Source organism: Hyperolius riggenbachi, chromosome 4 (assembly GCF_040937935.1).
Source record: "Hyperolius riggenbachi isolate aHypRig1 chromosome 4, aHypRig1.pri, whole genome shotgun sequence".
NCBI classification, from domain to species: Eukaryota; Metazoa; Chordata; class Amphibia; order Anura; family Hyperoliidae; genus Hyperolius; species Hyperolius riggenbachi.
In genome coordinates this window covers 116,806,710-116,828,783 of record NC_090649.1, presented here as the reverse complement: position 1 = coordinate 116,828,783, position 22,074 = coordinate 116,806,710, and the positions used below count along the sequence as shown (strand labels likewise).

Here is a 22,074-nt window from a genome sequence, read left to right as displayed (position 1 = left end):
GAAGAAACCTGCTTGCAGAGCAGACCCTGTTGAGGATTGGAAATCCGTAAGTTATACCCGGACAGTATCACTGGAAGTGGTGAGACCGGTGATATAGACTGGCCCTTATGTTACTGTCTGTGCAAGCTGGAATTTTTGCAGCCGGTAGGCTAATTAGCCACACACAACTATAAATAGGACTGAGCAAAACCTATAAAGCAACACAGGAGTTCTACATATTTTTGAACAAACCAGCAAATTACTTGGGAAAGATAGGGAAACAAAGTCTCTCAAACAACCCTATTTTGAACTTTTTTGCATGGCCTAATATATATATATATCCCTATGTGCTATTAACATCCCGTCTTATTTTACTACGTGATTTGATATTTTTAAGGGGAACCAGCACGCTCCTTGTGTGTGAGTGTGTATGTGTATGTATGTGTGCAATATATTATTGTTTTAAGATTGTTTAAAGACATAGAGGACTGAATAAAACCTTTTTTATTACAATACATTTATGTCCAGCGCACTTCCTATTGCTGCATAACAGTTATATATATTGTCTCACTACCGAATAAAGTTTGTGCAGGTAAACAATAATTTTTCACACGTTGCCAATATAGGCTTGACCCTATAGCACATAAAAGGTTTGTTAAAACCAGTTCTCCCTAGAACAGTCCTGTTGTTTGGACTGTTACAGGGATTTGCTTCCACAAATAAATTGTGATGTCGACAGTGTTTGCACAAAACTTTGCACATAGATTGAGCTAGAGATTTGCGTTCCCAGGGTCAGATAAATGGATATGTGCTGCAGGGGTCTTTGCTGATCCCCCCCAAGAGCCACAGTTGTGCTATTAACTTGGGGTGTAGCTATCCCACAAGACTACCACTTAGTTTGATACTGAACCGTCTGGGTGCGTTTCTATATAGCAATCAGTACTGTCTATATGACACTGTATCAACCTGCTCCATATTGTACATGCAGGTTGGTATATGTGTCAAAATAGAGTCCCCATAGGGGATAAAAAAAGCCTTCATAGAAGGTGACTGGGTAGGAAATGATAACCACAGGGTGTATGAGCAGTGCAATATAGATGCCAAGATAGTGTCACTCATCAATTGTTTCACCTCATAGAAAGAGGCGTCGTCAGGAGTTTGTGATAACACGACATTCATATATACATTATATTACAATATATACAGCCCTCCACCCGACCAACAAAGATTCCCCCAGCACCACGCTCAAGTCAGAGCTGAGTGTGTGTTTAGGCAGAACGCTTAAATAGCAATGTCTCCCGCACACCCCCCTAGATTGGCTCCTCCCCCTATGTAATGACTTGAGCGTGGTGCTGAGGGAATCTTTGTTGGTCGGGTGGAGGGCTGTATATATTGTAATATAATGTATATATGAATGTCGTGTTATCACAAACTCCTGACGACGCCTCTTTCTATGAGGTGAAACAATTGATGAGTGACACTATCTTGGCATCTATATTGCACTGCTCATACACCCTGTGGTTATCATTTCCTACCCAGTCACCTTCTATGAAGGCTTTTTTTATCCCCTATGGGGACTCTATTTTGACACATATACCAACCTGCATGTACAATATGGAGCAGGTTGATACAGTGTCATATAGACAGTACTGATTGCTATATAGAAACGCACCCAGACGGTTCAGTATCAAACTAAGTGGTAGTCTTGTGGGATAGCTACACCCCAAGTTAATAGCACAACTGTGGCTCTTGGGGGGGATCAGCAAAGACCCCTGCAGCACATATCCATTTATCTGACCCTGGGAACGCAAATCTCTAGCTCAATCTATGTGCAAAGTTTTGTGCAAACACTGTCGACATCACAATTTATTTGTGGAAGCAAATCCCTGTAACAGTCCAAACAACAGGACTGTTCTAGGGAGAACTGGTTTTAACCAACCTTTTATGTGCTATACAGTTATATATATTGTTTTTTTATAACATTGCATCATTCTCTAATAATCACAGTTTCCACAATACACTTAGCATTTTAAATGATTTCACAGAGCAGGCTTCTGACCCTTTAAACTTTTCTCTGCAGAAAAACCATGAACAAGAAACAATGAGAGTTGAGATAAGTGCTTCAAAATACAGTGCTGTCCACGTCTTTATAAAGCCGCAGAGCTCACAGAAGCTCTTTTGCATATATAACCACTAAAGTTTCTTAACTCATCCTGTACTGGAAACAATATGAAACTCATATTTGTGCTAATAACGTTGTATTTATTAGCAGTACTACACATACAAATTATTATATCATAGGTTTATTTACACTTTAGATTCCTTTTAACAGAATTACATTTTTCTTTTAACCTAGATTCTAAACTTCTAAAATGAAAATAAGACAACACAAGCTGCATGGTGGCAACACGGTGGTGTAGTGTTTAGCGCTCTTGCCTTGCAGCACTGGGTCCCCAGTTCAAACCCCAGCCAGGGCATGATCTGCACAGAGTCTGTATGTTCTCTCCGTGTCTGCGACTCTGCGTGGGTTTCATTAGATTACGATAGACATATGGCTATGGTAGAGATTAGATTGTGAGCCCCTCTGGGGGACAGTTAAAGGGAATCTAAACTGAGAAGGATATGGATTTTTCCTTTTAAAATAATACCAGTTGCCTGGCAGTCCTGCTGATCCTCTGCCCAGGGCCGGCCTTTGCTATAAGCGACCTGAGCAGACTCTCGGGGAGCCATGCTCTCAAGGGCACATGCACCCTGTCGCCCCTTGCCGCCCCGCTGTCTCCCTGCGTCCTCTCCGTCTGTAGTTAGAGCAGGACTACAAGAACATGGGCGCCGATGTCCACAAATGCAGACAATCGGTGGCCATTTTCTTGTAGCCCTGCTCTAACTGCAGATGGAGCGGAGGCGGAGAGAGAAGAGTGACCTCGGCGCTGGAGCTGGATGTCAGGTGAGTCAGTCTCTGCCCGGCCCGCTGCCACAGAAAGGGGGGGGGGGATTGCCTGGGGCATACTACCTACACTGGGGGAAAACTACCTACACTGGGGGCATACTACCTACACTGGGGGCAAACTACCTACACTGGGGGCATACTGGGGGCAAACTACCTACACTGGGGGCATACTGAGGGCATACTACCTACACTGGGGGCAAACTACCTACACTGAGGGCATACTACCTACACTGGGGGCATACTACCTACACTGGGGGCAAACTACCTACACTGGGGGCATACTACCTACACTGGGGGCATACTGGGGGCAAACTACCTACACTGGGGGCATACTGAGGGCATACTACCTACACTGGGGGCATACAGGAGGCAAACTACCTACACTGGGGGCATACTGAGGGCATACTACCTACACTGGGGGCAAACTACCTACACTGGGGGCATACTACCTACACTGGGAGCATACTGGGGCAAACTACCTATACTGGGGGCATACTACCTACACTGGGGGCATACTACCTACCCTGGGGGCAAACTACCTACACTGGGGGCAAACTACCTACACTGGGGGCATACTACCTACACTGGGGGCATACTACCTACACTGGGGGCAAACTACCTACACTGGGGGCATACTACCTACACTGGGGGCATACTGGGGCACACTACCTACACTGGGGGCATACTACCTACACTGGGGGTATACTACCTACACTGGGGGCATACTGGGGCATACTACCTACACTGGGGGCATACTACCTACACTGGCGGCATACTACCTACACTGGGGACATACTACCTACACTGGGGGCATACTACCTACACTGGGGGCATACTACCTACACTGGGTGCATACTGGGGGCATACTACCTACACTGGGGGGCATACTAACTACGCTGGGGACATACTACCTACACTGGAGGCATACCGGGGCATACTACCTACACTGGGGGCATACTACCTACACTGGGGGCAACTATGCTACCTATATGCGGACAACTATGCTACTTACACTGGGGGCAACAATACTAGCTACCTTTACTGTGGCAACTATACTACCTATGCTTGGCTACCTACACTGAGGGCACCTACACATGAGATCCTATACTGAGGGCACCTATACCTGGCTACATACCTACCTATACTGAGTCTGAGGGCATTTTTGGGGGAGGGACACACCACAGCTTTAATGAGCGTTGCAAATTGTTGGTGCTATATTTGGGCCTATGTGTGTGCGTGCGTATGTGTGTAGGATGGGGGGGGGGGGGGAGGCACTAAAATCCAGTTTCGCTCAGGGTGCAGTGAAACCTAAGGCCGGCCCAGCCTCTGTCTCTAATACTTTGAGCCACAGCACCTGAACAAGCATGCAGATCAGGTGCCCTGACTGAAGTCAGACTGGATTAGCTGCATACTTGTTTCAGGTGTGTGATTCAGATTCAGCCACTACTGCAGCTAAAGACATCAGCAGGAGAGTCAGGCAACTGGTGTTGTTTAAAAGGAAACATCCATATCCTTCTCAGTTTAGGTTCCCTTTAAGTGTCAAGGCTATATGCTATAGCGCTGCAGAATATGCTGGCGCTATTAAAAATTATAATAATAATTCATTTGTTTATTTTCACTTTAGGTTTGCTTTAAATAATTTTTTAATGGAATCCTTTGCTAGAAAGAAACATATGAGCACAATACTTAGTAAGCTATCGGATGGTATACATAAAACTATGCATGGCCCTGGAGCAAGTCTTCAGTGAATGAACTGTGGAAAGTGGGTAGGGTTGTCCGTGAGGCTTAGTACAAGCCTGTTCAGAACAGAGGAATAGATGTTTGCTTGCTTCAGCCTGCACACATGTCATTGGTTATCCATGGCAGAGCAAGTATTCCTGCTCTTGTGTAGTTGAGGTTTGTCCTAAAGTCAGGATGTACGGTAAAGCGAAAACATTCCCACTGGCAAGACTGTGGAACGTGTACAGTGTGTGCTGATAACAATCAAATCTGGAGCAGTTACATGGTGTACTAAGATTAGCAGTGACACACTGTAAAAAGCACTACAGTCTACCAAAGGTCAGGTGAGCACACCCAAACTCCGGCTGAAAAGGCACTGTGTTGACTCTGCGTCATATATGTATTTCATATCTGTAAACTTTTAACTCCCAGTGAAGTTTAAAGTTCGCACAGTAAATAATATGAGACAGAAACCAGGAAGAAGAGGACTAACTACACAGAAATCTCATGCTGGCTGAGATGCATCATGGCACTGCACCATCGTCTCCTGCTGTGGCAGAAGATATTGCTGGGGATTCTCTGCTTCCCTTTACTGCCTGTCTACCTCTGTGTGTACTGCCTGTGTGAGTATAGACTGCACTCTTGTGTATTGCTTCACTAAGCACATTCTGTACTGCACTAGGGAGCAGGTTGTCTGATTACTGAAGCATGGCCTGATCTCTGGGCACTAGATGTCGGTGAAACGTTCTGATCAGAATGCTGACAGCAAAAACAAATGTTGATTATATTGTTACAGGTGCATGTATTGTTTTCTTCACTAGGTGACATGAGGAGATAGACATGTGTATGTACTGTGCCAACCACACAAATAACTATGCTGGGTTACTTCTTCTATTTCTCTGCCTGAAAGAGTTAAAAATCAAGTATGCAAGTAACAGATCCTCTCTGGGTAGGGACTAGGTCGGACTATAGTGAAACTCGCACTGAAAGGGAATTACAACCGTAAAACACTTTCCTGGCATTGTCCTCGGGCTCCCTCCCGTTCCGCATGCCCGGTACTCTAAGTATTCAACGGGATCCTTCAGTCGATCACTTTTCCAAAAGTCCCCCCAAGCGGCACTGTACTATTCAGAACTGCACAGGCATGAGTTTCCGAACCATGTGTGTGCACAGCAAACGTAAGTGGTTGCCCAAGAGTGTTTTTTTTTTTTCACTACGCATGTGCAATTTGAAACATTCGCATGTGCATTTCAGAATTGTTCTCCAAACTCGGAGTAACTTCTGGAAGGCTTAGTAGGCAAGAGAACTGGGTAAGACGTTCAGGAGGAGGTAATCTAGCCCACCATGGGCTTCATTCAGTAATAATTTCTCAGATTCAGGGGTACTTTATTGTACTTTAAAGTGGCTTTGTAAGACAATAAAGTAAATTAAATAATGGGTAAGGATGATTTGTCTACAGCTTAAGCACCTTCCCTCCTGAAAAATTGGATTGGATGACTGTAATATTTACAAGTGGTAACGCTGAATAGTGATGGCCCAAACGGTTCGCCGGCAAACGGGACCCGGCGAACTTCCGTGGTTCACGATCACGGAGAACCGCAAACTTTTTGGGAAGTTCGGTCTGCCCCTATACTACATCATTAAGGTCAACTTTGACCCTCCACATCACAGTCAGCAGGCACATTGTAGCCAATCAGGCTACACTCCCTCCTGAAGCCCCTCCCCCTTATAAAAGGCAGGCAGCGTCAGGCATTTCACTCACTCATGTGCCTGCAGTAATTAGAGAAGGGAGAGCTGCTGCAGAGAGATATATAGGGAAAGCTTAGTTAGGCTCTTGTAGGCTTGTTAGCTTGCTCCTTGCTGATTCTTATTGCTAAAAAAAGCACCCCTCAACAGCTCTTTTGAGAGCTAATCTTGTTCTTGTGATCTTTTTTTGTGTGTGTGTGTGTGTGTGGCCCACTTGCATTATATACAGCCCTGTCAGTCAGTCGCAGCTGGCCTTTGGCCCCTTGGTGGTAATTTCTACTGCGTCACTGCCAGGCCCAGCACATTCAGTGACTACCTGTGTGAGTGACAGGCAGCTGCACATTTGTAATCCCAATCACTGCACCTCTTCACTGTTCAGTGCACCTACCTACCTACGTGAACGCATGCATTGTTAATACCACCAGTCATTGCACCTGTTCACTGTACCTGTGTGTGTGTGACAGCTACACATTTGTAATACCAATCACTGCAGTGCATACCTGTAACCTGTTCAGTGCACCTATGTCACCGCAAGCAGTGTAATATACCACCAGTCACTGCACCTGTTCACGGTACCTGTGTGTGACAGCTGAACATTTGTAATACCAATCACTGCAGTGCATACCTGTAACCTGTTCAGTGCACCTACGTGACCGCAAGCAGTGTAATATACCACCAGTCACTGCACCTGTTCACGGTACCTGTGTGTGACAGCTGCACATTTGTAATACCAATCACTGCAGTGCATACCTGTAACCTGTTCAGTGCACCTACGTGACCGCAAGCAGTGTAATATACCACCAGTCACTAGACCTGTTCACGGTATTGTTCGTCGCTGGGGGGAGGAGGAGAACTTACCTGACATCACTGCGGTAGAGCAAGAGAAGTTGGATAGTACGTCTGGATCCAACTTTGTGCAGATGGCGTCTTTCATGCTGTCCAGCCTGTTGAGGGACCCCCTTATAAAAAAACTCAAGGGGAATGAGCTGTACTGGGTGGCCATGCTACTAGACCCTCGGTATAGGCACAAAGTGGTGGACATGTTACCAACTCACCTGAAGGCAGAAAGGATGCTGCACATGTAGAACAAGCTGGCAACTATGCTTTACAGGGTGATGTCACAGCACACGGGAATAAAGGTACCACTGCCAGTAAACCTTCTCCCATGTCCTTGCAGGCAAGGATAGGACACTCTAGCGATCTCATGGTGATGTTGGACATGCGAACATTCTTTACTCCAATGCCTCGCCTTAGCGCTTTCGGATCCACCCTCCACCAACGCCTCGACCGGCAGGTAGCCACTTACCTGGCCTTAAAGAGAGTCTGAAGCGAGAATAAATCTCGCTTCAGACCTCATAGATAGCAGGGGCACGTGTCTATCCCGCGGCTTAACGGGGGTCCTTTCACCCCCAAATCCCCCTCGATACAGCCGGGGAGCACTTCCTGGTTGGGGCAGGGCTAACCGCCGCAGCCCTGCCCCACGCGCGTCTGTCAGCGCGTATCTCTGCCTCTCCCCCGCCCCTCTCAGTCTTCCTTCACTGAGAGGGGTGGGGGAGAGGCGGCGATGCGCCGCTGATAGACCCAACTGGAGGCAGGGCTGCAGCCGTTAGCCCTGCCTCCAGGAATGACCAAGTCTGCGACCAAGTGTCGCAGTGGGGGGTTTGGGGGTGAAGGGACCCCCGTTTAGCGGCGCTATAGCGGCGGTTTAGCAGGGGCACACGTGCCCCTGCTAACTATGAGCTCTGAAGCGAGATTTATTCTCGCTTCAGAGTCTCTTTAAGTGTGGATGTAGATACTGTGAGCAGCGATGAACCCCTGGACTACTGGGTGCGCTGGTTTGACCCGTGGCCAGAGCTGTCACAATTTGCCATCCAACTTCTGTCTTGCCCTGCCTCAAGCTTCCTTTCAGAAAGGACTGTCACTGAGAAGAGAAGTCGCCTAGGTCACAAAAGTGTTCAGTACCTAACCTTTATCAAAATGAATGAGGCATGGATCACGGAGGGTTACTGCCCGCCCGAAGACTAAGTCAGTCCCCACACACAGCATCTCTGCCTGCACGCCGTGTGACTGGCTGCCTGCCCCAAGACTAAGTCGGTCCCCACACAACATCTCTGCCTGCAGGCCGCTTGACTGCCACTACCAACAGGGTCCACCAGGACTCCAGGCGGATTCCTGAATTTTTTTAGCAGCGGCCACTATAATAATTTTTCTGGTGCATGTACAACATGCCTGCCTAATTTTTCTGGCTGCACTGCAGCTGCAACAACAAAACAAAAGGCATGTACATGTGTCAATTCCCATTCATGATCGTTACCTTGCCGCGGTGAAGGGGCTTGCGTATCACAATGAAGCAATGACCACTGGCTATATGAGTCTGTTGGGGTTGGGGGGCACACCTGACCCAAGAGGATAGATAATAAGGTTGTTGCTTTATTGTGGACAGACCAAATTCGATCAGCTGGACACTTGGTCACTGTTGTTCTGTCATTCAGCTACCTCAGCCCGACCATATGGGCTTTAAAACCGCCATCACACTCTGGCCATGGTGCGCACCAGTCCAGCCCGACCGTCACTACACAGACAGCAGTTTGCGGTGCGTTACACAGTGAGTTGGATATCTCTGACCTAAAGAACCCATTCAAAGTATATTCACTCAATTTACTCTTCTGAAATTTGCACATGCCCCCAAAGCTACATACAATTAGCGCTGCACAACAGTGGGCATTAATAGCATTTCATTGACCATCTCTAGTTGACACTAATGAGGTTCTCTTGAGCCCTACTGGATCTCTGAAGTTAGAAAAAAAATTACGCCTCAGACCCACAGACCCAGCAGCAGGCCTCCCTCCATTTCCTGTGACTGCTGCTACTGCTCGTTAGTCTGCACAGTATTGAGATTACAGTGATCCACCAAAGAATCACTGCAATGTATATCCCAGTATGGAAGTCAGGCTCCTAGAAACCAGTAGCAAGCCCCCATTCCACCTACAGTATATTCTGGCCTCTGCATTGGCGCAGAGGCCGGTGTGTGATCCAGCTGGGGTAGATGTCTCACCTTTCATGCAAACCTTAAGTGGAGGAAAGAAGTTACGTTTTGCCTACCTGGGGCTTCTTCCAGCCCCTCAAAGTCTTGCAGGTCCCTTAGTTTCCTAACAGGCCTCTTGTTGCTACCAAGTCTGATGAGGTGGTCAAGAGGCAACAGAAGGATACAACCACAGGCCTAGCATCTGAGTATGACCTAGGCCAGGCATGGGCAAACTCGGCCCTCCAGTTGTTATGGAACTACAAGTCCCACAATGCATTTGCCTTTATGAGTCATGACTGTGGCTGTCAGACTCCTGCCACGGCCGGCCTTTGACCTGAGCGACCGGAGCGGTCGCTCAGGGCGCCGGCTTCCAGTGGGCGCATGCTTTCCCGACGCATGGCTTCCCTCCGATCAATGTTCCCCCACTCTGAGCTCTTAGTTCCCTTCCCTCCCTCCGATGTAAAGAACAACGCAGGCAGTGGCTCTCATCGGGCATCTTGCAAACAGCAGCTCTGCTCAGCTCAGCTCCCCGGGCATTCTTCTGAATTGTAGCTTTAAGGGTCCTCGCTTGATGAGGTCATCAAGCAAAGCCCTTATTATAATTCAGAAGAATGCCCGGGGAGCTGACCTGAGCAGAGCTGCTGTTTTCAAGATGCCCGGTGAGAGCCACTGCCTGCACTGTTCTTTACATCGGAGGGAGGGAGGGAAGGGAACTAAGAGCTCAGAGCGGGGGAACATTAATCTGAGGGAAGCTGTGCAGGGGGGGAAACACTTTTATTGGAGGGAGGGAAGCTGTGTGTGCATGTGGGTGTGGTCTGCACGTGTAGTGTATGTGTGTGTGTGTGTGTGTGTGCTTGCGTGCGTGCGTGCGTGCGTGTGTGTATGCGCATGAAGAGGATGAATGGGGGGGGGGCACCAAAATCTTGTTACGCTCAGGGCGCTGTGAAAACTAAGGCCGGCCCTGACTCCTGCAATGCATTGTGGGACTTGTAGTTCCTTAACAGCTGGAGGGCCAAGTTTGCCCATGCCTGAATTAGGCCAAGCTCTTGGGAAATGGAACCCACCCTTGAACTGAACCTATACAATACAATATCTGTTTTTGGGTATCTCTTTGTCAATACTAAATTGCTGTACCAATCAGTATGGGATTAAGGGTTATTGTAGTTCCTCATTGACTGACTGTCCAATTATTAATCTCTCTGCCACAATACAGCATAAGCTTGGTTATTAGTTGGCTAGAACCACCTTCATTTCCTTCGCTTTTATACTGTTAGTTTATAAAATACATTATGTATAACTCTCAGTCTCACAAAGTGAGAGCCAAGTTAGTGGTCTTTAGCACAAATCTCTGGAACTATGGAAGGAGCAGGAGAAGATGGAGTGCGGTGCACTGGATGCTAAATGTAGCAGGTAGCATACTATCTGACCCTTTCAAGCATCTCTTTGCAGAAGTCACTTAGTTTAGCTATAGTTGCATAATGTTCTTGGCATTCAAGTCTAGAGAGGAGATGAAGTAAGATTTATACATGACCTTGCCCACACTCTTCTGTAGGCGACAAAGGTCATCATGCACATGCAATTTCTGTAAGTGGTATGGGTCGCTCTGTCTCCATAAACAACTCTAGTTAAGTAGTCTCTGCAAATGTTAACAGTAGGTACATAGGTATTAATCAGGAGAGCGGAGAGGTAAGTTACTGATGTCTGTACCCAAAAAAATAAGAGACACACAGAGAGAAAACAGGAGTGTAGTAGTGTAGTATGTCAATATAAATTGAAGGAGCGAAATACTAATATTAGCTCCTTAATAATAATAAGAAGAAGGGCACTCACAAACCCGAAAATGTATAGAGCAGTGTGCATTGTCTGTATTTTGTACCGCATGTTTTTTTTCACTTTGTATAGCGCCATGGAATGTGTTGTCACTTTATAAATCAATAATAATAACTGCCAGTACTGATTTAATGAGGGCTGTATGGAATTAAAGTTGGTGTAGGTGCCCCTAATAGGAAACTCTTAAAAACAATAAAAAGGTAAGAAAACAAGCTTACCTCAAGGTAGCACCCAAAAAGAGATATTTATCACATACAAACAACAACGCATTTCTCACGTTAGCCCCGCTTCATCAGGTCAATACTATATCATAAGAAGTGCTCCTGAGCCAATCCTTAGCATTTCAAATGATACAGTGTTGACTGATGAAGCAGGTATAACCTGAGAAACGCATTGGCCTCAATTCACGGAGTTTTATCAAACACTTTATCAAACGTTTGATAAACGTTTGATAAATTACCTCATGGGTAAAATCTAATTTTGAATTAACTAAGGTGTTATATATATATCGAATGTTTTACAGATAAAACGTTCAACAAATATATAACACCTTAGTTAGCTTTTACCCATGAGGTAAATTATCAAACGTTTGATAAAGTGTTTGATAAACGTTTGATAATGCTCCGTGAATTGAGGCCATTGTCTTTGTATCATATAAATATCTTTTTTGGTTCTATCTTGAGGTATGCTTGTTTTCTTGCGTATTTATTGTTTTTAATGCTGAATACACACGATACGATTTCCCACTCGATCGACTGGTCGATCGATTATTTCTGACATGTTCGATCGGGTCTCGATTGATACAGCGGTCGATTTTCTAATGCTAAGTGTGCAAAATTGACTGCTGTATCGATCGAGACCCGATCGAATATGTCAGAAATAATCGATCGATCCCGTCGATTGAACGGTAAATCGCATCGTGTGTACACAGCATAAGAGTTTTATCCTATTAGAGGCGCCTCCACCCCATATAGGTATTAATCAGTCTCCTGTTAAATTATGGTGTACCTATGGTGCTCATTTTTTTGTAATACAGCATATGGTATAAACAAGTTCATTTTCAAAACTACCTAAAGCAAGTAAAACCACTACACACATTTTAGTGAAGACAAAGCCATGCGCGGTGTGGTTGAAGTTGGGGATGGGTAAAGCGTGCGTCATGGTTTCAGGAGGACCACAAATAAGTGTTTGCCATGGGACCAATGATGGCTTGCAACATCCTCTGTGTGCTGAATGTATCCGGTGCACTGAGATGTACTGTATATATGTATCACATTATTTAAACAAACATTAGCAAGATTTATTGAGAACTAATTCAGTAAAGAAATCATTCAAACAACTTAGTAAGTACTTAATAATATATTAACTTGAAACAACATGTTTCACCTACGTGACTTCACCAGGTTCCTATTTAATAGTCTGTAGAAACAGGTTTGACGTTATTATTTTTCTTCATAGCCTCTTTTTCTTTTTAGTTTTGGACTGAAGGATTAGCTGTTTTGTTAGCTTTTTATTGTTCTTTGTGTCTGAGTGAAAACTAAGGGTAACCTGTCCATGGTAACCTGTGCAGAAATTGCTGATGTGGCAGTTTAGTGGCTACTGCACCAAACTGTATACCTGGTTCATGACGTAAACGTCATATTTATCTCATGTGTGTTAAAGCCCGCCTGAAGTGATAGGAATATGGAGGCTGACATGTTTACGGTCTTTTAAACAATGCACAGTTATGGGAGACGTCATGGGGGAAGGGAGTACATTAGCGGCTGGCATACTGGCAACGCCAGCCCCTGATGAGTCTTGATGACGAAACGCGTAGGGCGGAGCCAGTATGCCTGACGCAGGTCACGTTGAGAGTGGTGGAACACGGAAGCACTAGGCAGGAGCGGACGGCCGAGAATGCGGGACGCTGCGGACGGTATACAGAAAGCAGCACGCCAGGCCTAGGAGACTTACCGCTATGACACGCTATCTATTCATCTGGATCTTGTAAGTGGTTGGAGCGCGCGAGAAGCGCAGTGGTATTTTTATTGTTGGATTGACATACTGCGCAATGAAATTTTATTGTGTTTATTAAAAGGCCAATTTTAAACTAATGTTGGGTATGAATCACTGAAGTATGGAGTGAGACATACGGTTTGAGCGAGAGCCCCACCTGGAAAAAGAGGTGGTCTGTATCTGGTGAGCCTCCCAGTTTTTGAGGTGGTGGGCACACAGTGTTGCACTGTTAGTCATGGGCACTGAAGTTTGGTGAAGCATTAGAAATATGCCAAATGAAGTAGTGTTATGCTATGTGAAGCTGTTTTTGCAGGTCTAACCCCTGGATGAGCGCAGTGGATTGTATTTATACATAAACAATGCACATTGCCTGGCTGTTTTGCTGGTACCCATACATCTAGCGATTTTGGCCACCGATTGACCAACAGATAGATCACTCTCTGATCTAATCTGATTGGAGAGAGATCTGTTGACCACCACAAACCGCAGGCCGATTTGCGATAGTTTTCAGCAAGAAATTTCTTGGAGATTGGCCTTCTGATGCTGTATCTGCCGCCTTGCCGCCTCCATCACTGCTCCCCTATTGTAAATGTGCCCCCCTAAGCGTGCATACATTTATACATGCATGGGGGAAGGGGGGCAGTGGCGGGGTTCCATCGTGTTTGTCCCCGTTACCACGCACCCGCTCAAGCACGTTGGCACAAGATTTATCAGCATGTCTGATTGGACATGCGACCAGCTTTTTCCCAAAATGGGTCACATCGTCGATTGGGCATGCTCTTGGCGGAACCGATTTTCATCTGATTCGATTATAATTATCGAATAGGATGGTCAGTCAACCACCAAATCGAGTAATGTATGTGCAATTTAATATTTTTAACCATAGACCCTGAAGAAACGTGCAGATCAGGTGTTTTTGACTGGATTAACTGCATAATTGTTTCAGGTGCGCGATTCTTACACTACTGCATCCAAAGAGATCAGCAAGACTGCCAGGGAACCGGTTATGTTTAAAAGGAATAAAATATCACAGCCGCTATATGCTACTCACTTCAGGTTTCCTTTGAAGGACAACTGTAGGGAGGCTGCCATGTTTTTTTCCTTTTGTGCAATACCAGTTGCCTAGCTGTCCTGCTGATCCTCTGTCTTTGATACTATTAGCCATAGACCCTGAACAAGCATGCAGCATATCAGGTGTTTCCGACATTAATGTCAGAACTGACAACATTAGCTGCATGCTTGTTTCTGGTGTTATTCAGACACTGCTGCATCCAAATAGATCAGCAGGGCTGCCAGGTAACTGGTATTGCTTAAGGGGGAATAAATATGGCCGCCTCCATATACCTCTCCCTACAGTTGTCCTTTAAGCACCTTGTAGTGGGAGGGACATAGAAGTTGCAATATGTATTGCCCTTTAAACAATGCAATCCGGCTGATCGTTTACTAGCTTTTGTAGTGTCCAGATCACATGCCTGAAGCAAGCATTTGGCTTCTGTAGTCAGACTTGAGTCAGAACACCTGATTTGCATACTCATTCTAGACCAGGGTCACAGTATCAGCAGGACAGCCATGCAACTCATAGACATGGGCATTGAGATGCAAATCATCCTGGCTTGAATCTATGTTTAGTGCTAATTGCAGCTTAAACTGGGTCATCCAAATGCACTTGCAATTGATTTTAATTTCCAGAATCCAATACGCATAACATTTGCCTGAAATTTGCATGCAAGCTGCAATTACTTGTATCTTATTGACTATCTCTTGCATCTGGCATTGTCTGATAGGGAATACAAATTGCATATTCCTCTCAGTGCAGGGCCACTCTATTTATTTATTTACATGTACCTCAACACATTCTTAAAGTATTTTTACAACATTGTTTTATATGAATAGGCATATAAAGTTAAAGCAAAAATCTAAATACATAAAAAAATAAAAATCCAGCTTCTCAACAATCTTAAGCTTCCTGCTCACTACTGTAATGGATTGCGGAGACACCGCCGCGCGGTCTGACAGTGAGGCGGCTGATTCCGCGTTCAAACCGGCGGTTTCTCCGCAGCAGCATGCGTCTGGTTTGTCTGAACCTAGTAGTGCACACAGATAGGGAGCTACGCGCACGCGCTAGGAGGCGGGACCTTTATGCCAATAGGAGAGGGGTCAGCTGATCGGGACGATCAGCTGATCCCAGCGTGGCAGGGGATTGGCTGAAAGGAACTGGGCGGCGCTGAGAAGCGCTTTGCTATATACAGTGGTGTGAAAAACTATTTGCCCCCTTCCTGATTGCTTATTCTTTTGCATGTTTGTCACACTTAAATGTTTCTGCTCATCAAAAACCATTAACTATTAGTCAAAGATAACATAATTGAACACAAAATGCAGTTTTAAATGACGATTTTTATTATTTAGTGAGAAAAAAACCTCAAAACCTACATGGAGCTGTGTGAAAAAGAAATTGCCCCCTGAACCTAATAACTGGTTGGGCCACCCTTAGCAGCAATAACTGCAATCAAGTGTTTGCGATAACTTGCAACGAGTCTTTTACAGCGCTCTGGAGGAATTTTGGCCCACTCATCTTTGCAGAATTGTTGTAATTCAGCTTTATTTGAGGGTTTTCTAGCATGAACCGCCTTTTCAAGGTCATGCCACAACATCTCAATAGGATTCAGGTCAGGACTTTGACTAGGCCACTCCAAAGTCTTCATTTTGTTTTTCTTCAGCCATTCAGAGGTGGATTTGCTGGTGTGTTTTGGGTCATTGTCCTGCTGCAGCACCCAAGATCGCTTCAGCTTGAGTTGACGAACAGATGGCCGGACATTCTCCTTCAGGATTTTTTGGTAGACAGTAGAATTCATGGTTCCATCTATCACAGCAAGTCTTCCAGGTCCTGAAGCAGCAAAACAACCCCAGACCATCACACTACCACCACCATATTTTACTGTTGGTATGATGTTCTTTTGCTGAAATGCTGTGTTAGTTCTACGCCAGATGTCACGGGACACGCACCTTCCAAAAAGTTCAACTTTTGTCTCGTCGGTCCACAAGGTATTTTCCCAAAAGTCTTGGCAATCATTGAGATGTTTTTTTAGCAAAATTGAGACGAGCCTTAATGTTCTTTTTGCTTAAAAGTGGTTTGCGCCTTGGATATCTGCCATGCAGACCGTTTTTGCCCAATCTCTTTTTTATGGTGGAGTCGTGAACAATGACCTTAATTGAGGCAAGTGAGGCCTGCAGTATTTAGATGTTGTCCTGGGGTCTCTTTGTGGCCTCTCGGATGAGTTTTCTCTGCGCTCTTGGGGTAATTTTGGCCGGCCGGCCACTCCTGGGAAGGTTCATCACTGTTCCATGTTTTTGCCATTTGTGGATAATGGCTCTCACTGTGGTTCGCTGGAGTCCCAAAGCTTTAGAAATGGCTTTATAACCTTTACCAGACTGATAGATCTCAATTACAGTACTTTGTTCTCATTTGTTCCTGAATTTCTTTGGATCTTGGCATGATGTCTAGCTTTTGAGGTGCTTTTGGTCTACTTCTCTGTGTCAGATAGCTCCTATTTAAGTGATTTCTTGATTGAAACAGGTGTGGCAGTAATCAGGCCTGGGGGTGACTACAAAAATTGAACTCAGGTGTGATCAACCACAGTTAAGTTATTTTTTAACAAGGGGGGCAATCACTTTTTCACACAGGGCCATGTAGATTTGGAGGTTTTTTTTCTCACTAAATAATAAAAACCATCATTTAAAACTGCATTTTGTGTTCAATTATGTTATCTTTGACTAATAGTTAACGGTTTTTGATGAGCAGAAACATTTAAGTGTGACAAACATGCAAAAGAATAAGAAATCAGGAAGGGGGCAAATAGTTTTTCACACCACTGTATACTCTTTGCCTGTCAGTTGCTGGTTGTCTGGCGTTGCGAATACTTATGTGTTAGCACTCAGACCTTAGTCAGATCGTTTAGTGTGGTTGAACCAGGAGGACCTGGGAATCCACACGTAGCCAGATTACTGTGTTACTATTGTGTTATACTTCAGACTAGTTCCAGGGTGTTGAGACCACAGACCTCACACCCAAGACTAGGGATACTGTGTTACCATTGTATTATACTTCAGACTAGTTCCCTGGGTGTTGAGACCAGGGACCTCACACCCAAGACTAGGGATACTGTGTTACTATTGTGTTATACTTCAGACTAGTTCCAGGGTGTTGAGACCACGGACCTCACACCCAAGACTAGGCCTTGTTTGATATATGTTATGACCTATTGCTTTCCTGACTCTCCTTCTGCCTTCTGATTCGGTACCTACGCATATCTGATTACCTGTTGCCAACCCTGCCTGTCCCTGGTTACCGAATCAGCCTTCTGTCTCTGTACCTTATCTGCTCGTGTGTTGCCGACTCGATCTGGCCGACCCTTCTGGCTGTCACCCACCTCCTGGGTGTTCAGTCCATCTGCAGGGACCCCTGTCTGTCAGAGGGACCTCTCTGCAAACCAGTCAGGGACTGATCCTCTAGGAGTCCTTTGACTGCAGTAGAGTCTGATTCTACTCATTACTGTTGCACCAAAACACTTACACGCTTTCAGGTGTCCAGAGGTTAGCTATACTTGTATTATCGGTGATTCTGCAGATCACCAATAATCAGGTATATATCTGTATTGTTGGTGATACTGCAGATCTCCAATAATCAGATTCTCTCTGTGTGCTGACACCGATCGTTACAACTACCTACCAATTTCTCGTCAAGCTGAAACTCTTTATTTTTTGGCCTTTGAAAATATATTCCTTAAAGGTAACCCAAGGTGAGAGGCAAATGAAGGCTGACATATTTATTTCCCTTTGAACAATGCACATTGCCTGGCTATCCTGCTGATCCTCTGCCTCTAACACTTTTAGCCACAGACCCTGAACTAGCATGCAGCAGATCAGGTGTTTTAGCCTGATCTGCTTTTAGTGAATTAGCCACAAGCATGTTTCAGGGTTGTGATTCAGACACTACTGATGTCAGAAGATCAGCAGGACAGCCAGGCAACTGGTATTGTTTAAAAATAAATATGTCAGCCTCTATATCCTGCTCATCTCAGGTTCACTTCCTTGAAATCTTTATACCTCATTTTCTGCAAATCTCAGTCTGTCACATCTAAATATGCACTACTGTGATAAACTTGCAGTAATAAACTAGCTAAATATAATTCTCGGGGCCTCGGTAGATGAGTTATTTACAACTACTGGGAAATGTCAGGTCAGGTGCAGCTAACACAGCAAACATTGCACCTCCGCCCAGAGACAAGGACTCCACTCCAGTGTAAACAAACAGGCAGCATATGTACAAAACACTTGTTTGCCAAGCTGCAGCAAATAGTAAAAATGTTCCTTGAGCAATTGTGAAAGTCGCTTCTCCACGCTAAGAGTACCAAATCATTGTGAGCCACAACCACAAGGATTTTGTAAGGGACTTTGGGCTCATTAACACTACAAAAGACTTGAACAAGCGCAATTTCATGCTTGCGTTCCCAACGCAGGGAATGCACAAACGTCAGCGGCCACAACACAGTAGAATCTGTTCAGAAAACGTGTGCGTCGTGTGTTCTTGGGCAATTTATATCTCTGTAATGTGAATGGTAACATGAAACTCTATGGTTAATATCCTACACTATAACTTCCTTTTCTAGACAAATAAGTAGATAGGTGAAGGCAGTGGCGTAGCTAAGGAGCTATGGGCCAGTGCAAGCTTTACATGGGGCCCCCAAGCACTCTATATATAAAAATTTATATAGCCCACCAAAACCTGCCAATGGCAACTACAGTGTCAGAGGTGCAAGAAGGGGATGGGAAACAGTTTGTTAATGATTACCACTATTTAAAGCATCTATAGAAGTGATTATTATGAGCACAGGACCAATAGAGAGCTAATACTGTGCTTGAGGGAGGCCCCTCTGACCCAAGGGCCCCGTTGCGGTCGCTACCTCTGCAACCCCTATTGCTACGCCACTGGGTGAAGGCCATGTCTCCATGCTCCCAAATTTGATTCATTGTACTCTCTTTAATACACTATAACAGAAAGGGCTAAACAGTGATATCAGAAAATACAGAATGGGAAACACAAACAATACCTAGAAGACATAAAATGAATTAAGTCATTTCATATGGAAAATATATGCGTACACAGAAGAGCTAATATACTGACTGAAAAGGAAACTGATGACGCACATTAAGGCAATGATTATTGTTCAGGTAAGCAACATACTGCGCGACTTGTAGTCAAGTCAGTTTACAAAGTACAATACACTTACGTAGTATAATTGAATTTATTTGGGAAATGTATTTTTGTGATGAATGTATGAATAAATTAGAATGTTCATACGAACTTGTGTTCTTTGTTGGCACATTTCTGTATTAATCCTAGCTTACCAATGTGTATGTTTGTTCATTTAACAATTGTTTTCTATTCTCTCTCTCTCTCTCTCTACATTGTTTCTAGGCCTAAAAAATAAAGACAGAGAAAAACAAGTAGGGGGGAAGCAAAGAGACATAGGTGAGTCCTGACTGCTGAATTGTAACAGCTGTAGAGTATGTGTGAGTATGTGATTGCCCAGCATGGGGAGCCTTGGGTCATGGTAAGCGTGGGTATCAGCAATGCAAAGTCAGTTCAGAAACACTGTTATCATTTATGAAACTTTATAAAACGCTAAGTTATTAAATAGCTCTTAATAGATGGCATTACAACATTAAGAAATGTTACAAAGGGACGGTACAGCGTTAAACAAGATGCTGCACAAAAATAGTGATACATCGATAAACAAGGGTGCGCAGATTGCAAGGTAGGGATAAATATAGCTGGTGAGTCACTGAGCCCATGTGGTGGCCAAGGAAGGAGGGTCCTGCCAAATACGTTTACAGTCTAAGGAGTGGAGGAGTGGGACACATCAGGTGGGAAGTGATGTAAGTCCAAGGGAGGGGTTTGGAGCTATGAAGATGGCGGGTAAGTGATGGTGAACAACAGATTGGTCTTTCAGCTTGAATGAGTTAAAAGTGGGGGCAAGCCTGGTGAAGGGGGGTTCAGAGAATATGGGCTGCTCTTGAAGCTACCGGAGCCTTGTCGGTAAGGGTGAGTAGGTGATGTGGGATGTGAACATCTGCATAGCTCCCAACTATCCCTCTTTCGGAGGGACAGTCCCTCTTTGGGAGCCCTGTCCCTGTGACCCTGTTTCCTCCTGATTTGTCCCTCTTTCAGGACTTTGTCCCTCTTTCTATGTAGATATATGTATTACTCTACTAAAAAATGTGTTTGATTGACTCTAAACTTTATTCAAATCCTTTAAATTGATATATTACTTAATTTTAAAATGTTAAAAAAGGAAAACGAACCAGGATAGAAAGGACCTGTGTGGTTTGAATTATAAAACAACATATTTTTCTTATGAACTCTTTATCGTGTTTGTGACTAGGGGTGTGACTGGGGCGTGATTATGGGTGTGGCATGGGTGTGACTTAAGTGTCCCTCTTTCTCTTCTCAAAAAGTTGGGAGGTATGGATCTGTACAGTGTCTATAGGCAGTTTAGGAAACAAGTGTACTGTAGGCAGTAGGTACTGTAGGTACTGTGACATGGAAGTGGGTCCTCAGTCTCCAGTGACTGCTCCTTTATATATTGTACATGCCTGTAGTGTAGTTATTAGTATTGGCTGTCCATATTTTGTATAGTAAACCTGACAATGTCTCTTTCAGTTTTCAAAACTGATGTAGTAAACCTAAAAATCTTTTGTTTCACTTATTACATTAATTATTTTAAGTAGTGTGGTTTACCAATCAGTGAAAACATTTAAAATCCCAAAAGGTATTTAAATTACAATGCAAAAACATGACATAAGTGGATAAATAGTATTTACAAAACCACATTGCACAGCCAGGAATGACTATCTAAACACTCAGAAGCCTACGGAAATAACATTAAAATATGGTGGATATTAGAGGACTTAAGAGCATATGGGGCAGTGTTTGGACAGGTTTTGATTTCAATATATAATTCAGATTATATATATTTTTAATTCAATGTTTTTAATGACTTGCCAGGAAATTGAAAGTATTTATTTTTGCTTTCTATTATGTTTGATGTAAGTTTCAAGCTGAAAATTAAGTGACTGTGGTGGAAATATTTTTGACAAAAGATAAATGAATTGCCTTGTTTTTGATTACTAAAAATCCAGGAGAAAAATTGGCATGTGTATGACCACCTTAAAAACAAGGTATCTCTTGTTTAATCACTCAATCTGAGATTCAAATCTAATGACATAAAACACTTTAGTCATGGAATTACAGAAAATGGTATAGGAAGCAAGCATAAAAACCCATCTAAAGTCCACACAATAAGAAATCAAAAAGGATGGGGATTTTCTGATCAAACACCATGAAATCACCTTGTTTGTAATATGAACATACAGCACATGTATTGCAATGCATAAGGCAGGGAGGCAGGATGATGCCAAAAATATACCCAGTGCACAATACTGAATTAAGACATGCTATGGGCTTAGGGCCCCGTGATAGAAAGGTGCTTTACAAATATTGTTGTTATTGTTTGCTTTCACCCTTCGGGACTGGATGGCAATGGCCCCTTGAAGGACCACTATCGCAAAAAAAAGTAGGCAGTTAAAATCTGACAGAACCGACAGGTTTTAGGCTAGTCAATATCCTCATGGGGGATTCTCAGGGTTTTCTTTGTTTACAACAGCATTTCCTGAACGGCAGTTTAACTGCCAAAATAGTAAGATACCAGCCAGCCAGCCTCCCTACTCACTTGCACACTATATTGTCAGTTAGACTTTGCAACTGTTGTTCAGG

The 22,074-nt window shown here is 44.3% G+C and overlaps 1 protein-coding gene across 2 annotated transcripts in view; it reads left to right on the top strand.

Annotated features, from left to right (window-relative positions):
* The first annotated feature begins 5,153 nt into the window (after nucleotides 1-5,153).
* The window catches only part of LOC137570472 (uncharacterized), a 63,077-nt gene continuing 46,156 nt past the window's right edge, over nucleotides 5,154-22,074 (top strand). For both annotated transcript variants that reach the window (XM_068279141.1, XM_068279140.1), the window contains exons 1-2: nucleotides 5,154-5,268; nucleotides 19,717-19,770. In XM_068279141.1, the coding sequence (XP_068135242.1) occupies nucleotides 5,172-5,268; nucleotides 19,717-19,770 (151 nt within the window). In that variant the 5' untranslated portion in view covers nucleotides 5,154-5,171. The remainder of the gene's footprint in view (nucleotides 5,269-19,716; nucleotides 19,771-22,074) is intronic.